The sequence below is a fragment of the Salvelinus sp. IW2-2015 genome, linkage group LG4p (genome assembly GCF_002910315.2).
Source record: "Salvelinus sp. IW2-2015 linkage group LG4p, ASM291031v2, whole genome shotgun sequence".
In the NCBI taxonomy this organism is placed as follows: domain Eukaryota; kingdom Metazoa; phylum Chordata; class Actinopteri; order Salmoniformes; family Salmonidae; genus Salvelinus; species Salvelinus sp. IW2-2015.
Window position 1 is genome coordinate 11,354,989 of NC_036841.1, and position 10,271 is coordinate 11,365,259.

Consider the following 10,271-nt stretch of genomic DNA (forward strand, 5'->3'; position numbering starts at 1 on the left):
GTCATATTCCTGGTAGGAACGATGATGAGTTGACGTTAATCGTATATTCAGTAGTTCCTCCCGACTGTATGTAATGAAACCTAAGATTACCTGGGGTACCGATGTAAGAAATAACACATAAAAAAACAAAATACTGCATATTTTCCAAGGAACGCGAAGCGAGGCGGCCATCTCTTTTCGGCGCCGGAAGTGCACCAGCTTTCATATGTTCTCAAGTTCTGAGCAAGGAACTTAAACATTAGCTTTCTTACATGGCACATATTGCACTTCTACTTTCTTCTCCAACACTTTGTTTTTGCATTATTTAAACCAAATTGAACATGTTTCATTATTTATTTGAGGCTAAATTTATTTTATTGATGTATTATATTAAGTTAAAATAAGTGTTCATTCAGTGTTGTTGTAATTGTCATTATTACAAATAAATAAAAATCGTCCGATTCATCGGTATTGGCCTTTTTTGGTCCTCCAATAATCGGTATCGAAAAATCATAATCGGTCGACCTGTAGTACGTTCATCTCTAGGAGACAGAACACGTCTCCTTCCTGAGCAGTATAACGGCTGCATGGTCCCATGGTGTTTATACTTGCATACTATTTTTTGTACAGATGAACGTGGTACCTTCAGGCGTTCGGAAATTGCTCCCAAGGATGAACCAGACTTGTGGAGGTCTCAATTTTTTTTCTGAGGACTTGGCTGATTTCCCCATGATGTCAAGCAAAGAGGCATTGAGTTTGAAGGTAGGCCTTGAAATACATCCACTCACCTCCAATTGACTCAAATGATGTCAACTAGCATATCAGAAGCTTCTAAAGCCATGACATTTTCTAGAATTTTCCAAGCTGTTTAAAGGCACAGTCAACATAGTGTATGTAAACTTCTGACCCACTGGAATTGTGATACAGTGATTTATAAGTGAAATAATGTCTGTAAACAATTGTTGGAAAAATTACTTGTGTCATGCAAAGTAGATGTCCTAATCGACTTGCCAAAACTATAGTTTGTTAACAAGAAATGTGTGGAGTGGTTGAAAAACGAGTTTCAATGATTCCAACCAAAGTGTACGTAAACTTCCGAATTCAACTGTACGTACGTACGCACGCATGTATACAGTACCGTTCAAAAGTTTGGGGTCACTTAGAAATGTACTTGTTTTTGAAAGGAAAGCAAAAAAAAAATTGTCCATTAAAATAACATCAAATTGATCAGAAATACAGTGTAGACATTGTTAATGTTGTAAATGACTATTGTAGCTGGAAACGGCAGATTTTTAATGGAATATCTACATAGGCGTACAGAGGCCCATTATCAGCAATCAGCACTCCTGTCTTCCAATGGCACATTGTGTTAGCTAATCCATGTTTATCATTTTAAAAGGCTAATTGATCATTAGAAAACACTTTTACAATTATGTTAGCACAGCTGAAAACTGTTGTTCTGATTTAAAGAAGCAATAAAACTGGCCTTCTTTAGACTAGTTGATTATCTGGAGCTTCAGTATTTGTGGGTTCGATTACAGGCTCAAAATGGCCAGAAATAAAGACCTTTCTTCTGAAAATTGTCAGCCTATTCTTGTTCTGAGAAATGAAGGCTATTCCATGCGAGAAATTGCCAAGAAACTGAAGATCTCGTACAACGCTGTGTACTACTCCCTTCACAGAACAGTGCAAACTGTCTCTAACCAGAATAGAAAGAGGAGTGGGAGGCCCCGGTGCACAACTGAGCAAGAGGACAAGTACATTAGTGTCTAGTTTGAGAAACAGACGCCTCACAAGTCCTCAACTAGTAGCTTCATTAAATAGTGCCCGCAAAACACCAGTCTCAACGTCAACAGTGAAGAGGCAACTCTGGGATGCTGGCCTTCTAGGCAGAGTTGCAAAGAAAAAGCCATATCTCAGACAAGCCGATAAAAAAAGAAAAGATTAAGATAGGCTAAAGAACACAGACACTGGACAGAGGAAAATTGGAAAAAAGTGTTATGGACAGACAAATCTAAATTTGAGATGTTCGGATCACAAAGAACAACATTCGTGAGACGCAGAAAAAAATGAAAAGATGCTGGAGTAGTGCTTGATGCCATCTGTCAAGTATGGCGTAGGCAATCTGATGATCTGGGGGTGCTTTGGTGGTGGTAAAGTGGGAGATTTGTACAGGGTAAAAGGGATCTTGAAAAAGGAAGGCTATCACTCCATTTTGCAACACCGTGCCATACCCTGTGGACGTCACTTAATTGGAGCCAATTTTCTCCTACAACAGGACAATGACCCAAAGCACAGCTCCAAACTATGCAAGAACTATTTAGGGAAGAAGCAGTCAGCTGGTATTCTGTCTATAATGGAGAGGCCAGCACAGTCACCGGATCTCAACCCTATTGAGCMGTTGTGGGAGCAGCTTGACCATATGGTAAGTAAGAAGTGCCCATCAAGCCAATCCAACTTGTGGGAGGTGCTTCAGGAAGCATGGGGTGAAATCTCTTCAGATTACCTCAACAAATTGACACCTAGAATGCCAAAGTTCTGCAAGGCTGTAATTGCTGCAAATGGAGGATTCTTTGATGAAAGCAAAGTTTGAAGAACAATTATTATTTCAATTAAAAATCATTATAATCTTGTCAACGTCTTGACTATATTTCCTATTCATTTTGCAACTCATTTCATGTACGTTTTCATGGAAAACAAGGACATTTCTAACTGACCACAAACTTTTGAATGGTAGTGTATATCAGTGGAAACTCCTCAGAGGATGGGGAAGACCATCCTCAGTGAATTTCATAAAAATTTAAATGGTAAAATATTAAAATGTATACTTTCTAGATAAAACTATACTAAATATAATCACATCACCAAATAACTGATTAAAACATACTATTTTGTAAAGAAGGTCTACAGTAGCTTCAACAGCACTCTGTAGGGTAGCACCATGGTGTAGCCTGAGGACAGCTTGCTTCTGTCCTCTTCTGGGTATATTGACTTCAATACCAAACATAGGAGGCTCATGGTTCTCACCCCCTACCATAGACTTACACAGTAATTATGACAACTTCCAGAGGACGTCCTCTGGAGCTCTTGCAGCCTGAACTGACATGTTGTCCACCCAATCAAAGGATCAGAGAATGAACCTAGTACTAAAAGCATAAGCTACAGCTAGCTAGCACTCCATAAAATGTTGTGAGTAGTTGACTAAAAAAGAGAGAAAGACAATAGTTTAACAGTTTAACAAATACATTAATTTCTTCCAAAATGATGGAGAAGCATCACTTAGCAAATGCAGCTAGCTGGTTTAGCCTACTGAAACAGGGGAATGCTATGTTAGCTAGTTGACTGAGACTTTCCAACACAACACTGGAAGTCTTCCAAGTCAAGGTAAGCTTTTGGTATTACAAATTTATTTCCACCGGGGCCCACCGGTGTAAATGCTTACTGACTGTACACTAACGTTAATGCATGATTGTATCGGGTTTACTAACGCGTTAGTTCTATTAGCTATGCTGACTATGACGTTACTTTAGCTAATATGGTGACAACGATGTAGGCTGTTTTTTTCGCCTGGTCACATACAGCTGATGTGTTGTCCATAGAAATCCACAAGCGAAGGAAAGAGGTGAGAGAAGGAATACAACGTGGCTGCTATTGATGCATTATTGGGCAGAATTCAAGACAGTGGACGAACTGGCTAGCTAACTTGCTAGCTAGGTCACATTAGCTTAGAAGGTAGCCCTTACCGTGACGACATAAACCTCGTCTGCTGAATGTTGGGCAATCCACATGCTAAACACGGTAACCGGGGTCTCTTCTTCACCTCAAGTCCACTACTCCCTTCAATAATACTCAATATTCTATGTGTGTGTTTCCTGTTGTATTTACTGAGAGTAGTCAGAAAGCCTCGTCGTATTGCACAAGCAGCCATCTTTCCTACTTCTGCACAAGCACGCCGAGGCTGACGTGTATAAAAGCGGGCGAATTAAAAACTTGATTTAAAGGTCCAATGCAGCCGTTTTTATCTCAATATCAAATACTTTCTGGGTAACAATAAAGTACCTTACTGTAATTATTTTCAATTAAAATGGTCAAAAATATTCCTAGCAAAGAGAAATTTCTCAAGCAAGAATTTAGCTAGGACTGTTGGGGGTGTTCTGAGTGGGGAGGGAAATTTGAAAACTAGCATAAAATATCCTGCCTCTTCTTCACCAGTGAATCAATGAGGATGTGCAAGCAGCACTTCGGGTATTTTGTCTTTGTATTGCCTAATCTTATGATAATGGATCACATGACTATGAAAGCTCAGTCTTTGTGGTCAGATTGGTAACAAAATCATCCTGCCTGGTCTAGCTGGTTGGTTTGTGCTTGTGTACTACCTACAGGCATACATGAGCATAAATATTTCAGTTATGGACTATCAGATATTAAAATGTAAAAACATTTTTTTGGGGGGGGTTAAAAAGTAACTTTGTCACCTTGCAAACAGGTTGATAACTTGTAGTTACACAATTCCCTTACATTCATGATCCCATTATGTGCTTAAGGGTCATCGCTGATGAAAGGCCTGCAAAATGAGGAGGAGGAGCTACTTGAGGACGAAGAGTATGCGATTGAGACACAGACACACATACACAGGACAGACAGGTGAACATCGACTGGCAGAGAAGCAGTTGAACTGGTTCCCCCCTAACCCTTCTAGTTTGATCTAGGAAGTTATGGGAAGGTACGTTTTTGGTTTCCCATTGGTTCTGGGAACAAAGCCAGAAGTTTCCGTACCGGTAAAACTGAATGTTTTTTAAACGTTCTAAGAACGGAAGTGAACATTTTGCCTGTTCTGGGAACGTTCATTTTTAGGTTGCAGGTAGGTTCTGAGAATGTTTTACTCTGGTTCTATTAAAGTTTTCCTGGGAGGTTTTATTAATGCTCTGAGAACAAAATTATAGGTGATTTGTTTTTTGAATAACTTCCTTAACTTTCACTGAATGTTTCAATAAGTCTTTTAATAACACTGCTAGCTTATTTTGGGCACATTTTTTTTTAAACTCCAAACACAGATAGGACACATGGAAATTAGTTTCCTTAGACATGAATCATTAAAACAAATACAAATACATTTGTTTATTGTGACAGCATCTGTGAAATGTGAACCTATAATCTTCTGTCTATCCATGGAATTAGCAGTGGTGGAAAAAGTACCCAATTGTCATACTTGAGTAATTTTCTATTAAGGTATGTTTACTTTTACTCAAGTAAAAGTGAGTCACCCAGTAAAATATTGCTTGAGTAAAAGTCTAAAAGTATTTGGTTTTAAATATACTCAAGTATGAAAAGTAAATGTAATTGCTAAAATATACTTCATATTGAAAGTAGAAGTGTAAATAATTTCAAATTCCCAATATTAAGAAAACCAGACAGTACCATTTTATTACGGATAGCCAGGGGCACACTCCAACACTTAGACATAATTTACAAACTAAGCATTTGTGTTTAGTGAGTCCGCCAGATCAAAGGCAATAGGGATGACCAGGGATGTTCTCTTGATAAGTGTGTGAATTGGACCATTTTCCTGTCCTGCTTAGCATTCCAAATGTAACGAGTACTTTTGGGTGTCAGGGAAAATGTATGGAGTGAAAAGTGCATTATTGTCTTTTGGAATGTAGTAAAGTAAAAGTTGTCAAAAATATAAATAGTCAAGTACAGATACCCCCAAAACGACTTAAGTAGTACTTTAAAGTAATTTTACTTAAATAATTTCCACCACTGGGAATTAGTCCACTGCGCCACCAAGATGGAGCTAGCATGCCTTGTTTCTTTACTCATACAAAGCTGTTCATTTTAGTCTGTCCAACAGACCCCATTTCAAAGGAAACAAGAACTTATTAAGATGAGGTGTGGCCAATTAGTGGCGAGGCCAGCACACCTGAAAACACTTAACAAGAAAGAGGATAGAGAAAGTTTTGTTTATGCTGAGAATAAAATCTATATGTTTTTAAATAACATTATTTAGAATGTTCTCTGAACTAAAGTTTTCTTGTGTTGTTTTTATGGAAAAAAAAGCTAAATAAGTATTCTGCAAGGTTTTCCCCAAAATCTATCACAGATTGACATTCATAGAACAAATTAGTCAGATTTTTACCTTATTTTTTCGCAGAAAACGCAGATATCATCAGTAGCCACAAATTTGGACAACATAGAATTACATGGATATATCTTATGTGAAATCTTAAAGTGCACTTCCTTAAATTTGCTTGATATACAATATTTGTAAAGCATCAAGCAAGCTTTTTTCCAGACAATGTCAGATGGTTCCCTGAATGGACAATTTGTCATATATATTTATTACAACAAGATTTCTCAAGTAAGCCCACGCCTTCCAAACTATGATCATCACCAAAGCTAAGATGAGTTTTCATTAGTGTAGTTAGACCACTGGGAACGGCTTTGATCACAGAAATAAACTCTCTGAAAGGTATTGGAATCTCATTCAATGTTATAAATTGTTCATATGCAAGAATATTACCCGTTGTCAAAAACATCAAGAACAAAGTCAATATTCCTCTCATGCCAGCTGGGGTAGAACAATGACTTATTCCTTACAGTTATATCTGAATTATTACACAAAAAAAAGCTTTATGTGGGGAAAAAATGTGCAGGAAACATATTTTCTAGGACATTAAAGCTTTTTGGTGGAACCTAGCCAATTTAGCGGGTAATCTTTCAGGAATATAACTACATTTCAGTAAAAATTGAAGACCTCCCAACTTATTAAACACATTATTTGGAATGAAATTCCATATTGATTTTGTATTGATCAAACTTCTTTTCAACCAGTTGATCTTGAAAGTGTTATTTATGTCACAAAATCCAACACTTCCAGAACGCCTTCACCTCTTTTATTACAGAGGACTGACTTTTTCCCCCCCAGATGAAGTCAAGATTGATCTCTTTACAGGTAGAGGGATTTACAAATAAAGATAATGAGGGGTACACAAAACGAGACAGTCCCTCTGCTTTGGACAGAAGCACTCTCCCCAAGTATAGAAAGATCCCTTTGTAGCCAATTATTAAATATATTCTTGGTTTTCTTAATTTTAGGAGAGAAATTCATATGTTGTCTGACTAAGTGTTTTTTTGACAAATGTATTCCTAAATATTTAACACAGTCCTTTTTACAGGAATATTTTCTATTTCTTTATCATCAGAGTCATATAAACATACGATTTCACATTTAGAAACGTTTTAATCCAGATGCAATAGAGAATGCAGTGATAGCATTAAGGGCATGTGCGACCTGGTCTTTGTCTTTAAAAAAAAGAGTAGTACCATCAGCCAGTTGGGACATTCTGATTTCTCTGTTAAAAATGGATAAGCCATGTGGATTTACATTATTCAGAATATCTAGAGATAGAAGTTCCACTACCAAAAGGAATAAAAAGGGCGTACACTTCTGTTGATACTGYATATTTTGGATGTATTAAGGTTCAGTAACACAGTATTTAAAAAAACATGTTTTTTTGTGGAAGTAGCTACGTACGTCAGATCCTGTCACAAGGTGAACATAGATGCTTCAAAGACAGCTTTCTCTCTCCTGTCGTTACTAGTTAGTAAAATTAGCCAAACTCTCATCGTTATCGGACAACTTAAGATGGGTAGTTGATACAATGATTAGATTAATACTAAATGTCTCCATTTGTGAAGAATTGAGAATGGATCATCTGTATAAACTGCCAACGTTTGCTCCTGGTCGTAGGTTTGCTAGCTAACGTCGTTAGCTATATTTGTAGCCAGAGCACTCTCTTCTTGTAGCTAGCTAGTTTAGCTGGCTAACTCTGCTCGGCCAGCTACGGGCGAACAACAACTAGCTAATCCAGCCACTTGTCAGCACAGTTCATTGTAACTAACTACGTAAGTCTGACAGTTAACGTTAGCTAAAGAGAATGGCGTCGTCATTTGTGATTGGAAACACATTTCGAAAGAGGGTAAGAGACTTGCTGGAGAAGGATGAGGCTTCAGTTCCAACAGAACTACAGAACGAATTGGAAGATATTCTTCAACAGGAACAACCATCAACTCTGTCTTTCAGAACTGCAAGAAAACTTCATAAATGTCTGCTAGACAATGGTATGTATAAACACAGTTGTATAAACATAGTTGCACAGGTTTTACATTTCACGAATTAAGTACTAGCCTATGTGTACTTTACCTTCCTCTCAGGTCATCCCTTCTACCTTAATGAGGTGTTGGAGGACAGCTCATTGCACCTGCCTAAGGTTGAAACGCCCCCCAGAGTAAGTGAGACCTCGATGTATGGTTATTCCTTCAACCCCTTAATTTGATGTCCGTCATGAGGACTACACTAAAGCGTTACACCCTCTTTGTGACAGAACCCTGTGCTCGTGGCTCGTCTGGAGAGAATCAGAGCCAAGTTGGCCAATGAAGAATACAACAGGATCACACGGAATGTAAACACTCAGGTGAATTGCACAGTCCACACTCAGCATGTAGCCTACTGTACGTATTGGATTGATATATGGCAGCCAGCTTAAATATATGATAGTGTTTTGGTTGTTGTTGATTCATGCGAGAACTTCTCTCCCCCCCAGCAGATGAATCGTCGTGAGACATTGGCGGACTTTGGGAGAGAAGGTTGCTATGGGTTTCAAACGTTTGCATGCAATCAGTCTCTTAAGATTGTCACTATCGTCTCCATCTACCTTTTCCTCAACCCTCCCTCCTCTAATGCTGACGTGTATGTATGTGTGTGTGTGTGTGTGGTCTGTCTCTAGTGCGCTCAGCCAAAGCTGCTGTTGTGACGGTCTTAAACTTCCTAGTGACAGTGGTGGCGACGTTCGCCTGCTCCTATCTCGGCAGTCAATACCTCTTCACAGAGACAGCGGCGGTAAGATTTCGTACAAAGATCCCTCACTCGTACAAGCTGGGCAAGCGTAAACCCTATTGCCTGACGAGATTAATAGTGTCACTTAAACCTCGATTGTGTGATAAGCGATGATTAAGCTAGTACTGCATTGTGTTGTAAATTAACAAAAATACTGTTTGAAAATGTAATCATGAAGAAAGCTACATTTCAAAACCCTGTTTAAGAATCAGTATCTTTGTTGACATGTTTGATTGTGTGTTTCAGAGGGTGATATCTGCAGTGATTGCTGCATCTGTAGTCGGCCTGGCAGAGCTGTATGTTCTGGTACGGACCATGGAGGGAGAGCTAGGAGAACCATAGCGCCAGTCAGTGTTCTTATCAACAAAACACATTGCTGGAGAACTATGCCCTTACCTGACCCACTAGTGGACTTCAAAACGGAAATCAAAGGGGTTACATTTACATTACATTTTAGTCATTTAGCAGACGCGCTTATCCAGAGTGACTTACAGGAGCAATTAGGGTTAAGTGCCTTGCTCAAGGGCACATCGACAGATTTTTCACCTAGTCAGCCCGGGGATTCGAACCAGCAACCTTTCGGATACTGGCCCAACCTCTTAACCGCTAGGCTACCTGAGTGGAAGTCGATGTACAGCTTTGACTTAACCCCAAAACTAGTGATAAGAATTGTCCCACGTTATTCATGAATTGAAAACGGATTAGTGTGAGGATCTTGAATGTGACCCAGATGTAAAAGTTGTTTGTGCTTTAGCATCGCTGCTCTATCATGATGACGTTGACTCCGTGTTTCCCAACTCATTTATTTACTAATGTGCACTAAACAAGTTGGGATATTTAGCTATTTATTTCCATCCATTTTGCTTTCATAGGGCCTGTTAAAATAACCCCATTTAAAAGAAAATGTAGGATAATTTCCTACTAGGATGTATCAGGGATTTTTTCATACAATAGTTTATTCATACTGTACTTTACACTCCTTCAGTGTGTTTCTGTGTAGTCAATATTGTTTGTTTGTCTACTCAATAAAATGAGCGGCCATGTAATTACAAACTCTAAGATCAGTTTGGTTCAATGTAAAAAGATATATATATATATATATATCTCGCATACATACATACAGTACCAGTCCAAAGTTTGGACACACCTACTCATTCAAAGGTTTTTCTTTATTTTGACTGTTTTCTACATTGTAGAATAATAGTGAAGACATCAAAACTATGAAATTACACATATGGAATCGTATAGTAGCCAAAAAGGCTTAAACAAATCAAAATACATTTTAGATTCTTCAAAGTAGTCATCAAGGCAACGGGTGGCTATTTGAAGAATCTCAAATATAAAATATTTAGATTTGTTTAACACTTTTTTTGGTTTCTACGTGATTCCATATGTG

The 10,271-nt window shown here is 38.3% G+C and overlaps 2 protein-coding genes across 4 annotated transcripts in view; one reads left to right on the top strand and one right to left on the bottom strand.

Moving 5' to 3' along the window:
* LOC111960501 (polymerase delta-interacting protein 2) overlaps window positions 1-3,963 on the bottom strand; it is an 18,175-nt gene extending 14,212 nt beyond the window's left edge. Inside the window, exon 1 of one of the 2 annotated variants that reach the window (XM_070438004.1) lies at window positions 3,723-3,963. In XM_070438004.1, the coding sequence (XP_070294105.1) occupies window positions 3,723-3,907 (185 nt within the window). In that variant the 5' untranslated portion in view covers window positions 3,908-3,963. The remainder of the gene's footprint in view (window positions 1-3,722) is intronic. The other variant, XM_023982509.2, reaches the window with a different exon arrangement.
* A 3,550-nt stretch (window positions 3,964-7,513) lies between these two features.
* Window positions 7,514-9,934, top strand: tmem199 (transmembrane protein 199). 2 transcript variants are annotated; one of them, XM_023982511.2, is made up of 6 exons: window positions 7,514-8,100; window positions 8,194-8,267; window positions 8,364-8,453; window positions 8,583-8,625; window positions 8,766-8,878; window positions 9,122-9,934. In XM_023982511.2, exons 1-6 carry the CDS (start codon window positions 7,917-7,919, stop codon window positions 9,215-9,217), a joined length of 600 nt encoding a protein of 199 aa, XP_023838279.1. In that variant the 5' UTR covers window positions 7,514-7,916; the 3' UTR covers window positions 9,218-9,934. The 2 variants fall into 2 exon arrangements, with proteins under 2 accessions (XP_023838279.1, XP_023838280.1); XM_023982512.2 differs by having other exon boundaries at window positions 8,586-8,625.
* The last annotated feature ends 337 nt before the right edge of the window (window positions 9,935-10,271 follow it).

Excerpts from the sequence above, each read along its gene's own strand:
- tmem199 (XM_023982511.2), top strand. The coding sequence starts at position 7,917 with ATGGCGTCGTCATTTGTGATTGGAAACACATTTCGAAAGAGGGTAAGA. Across the intron at positions 8,454-8,582 it reads CACGGAATGTAAACACTCAG|CAGATGAATCGTCGTGAGAC; the intron begins GTGAATTGCACA and ends TCTCCCCCCCAG. Across the intron at positions 8,879-9,121 it reads TCTTCACAGAGACAGCGGCG|AGGGTGATATCTGCAGTGAT; the intron begins GTAAGATTTCGT and ends TGTGTGTTTCAG.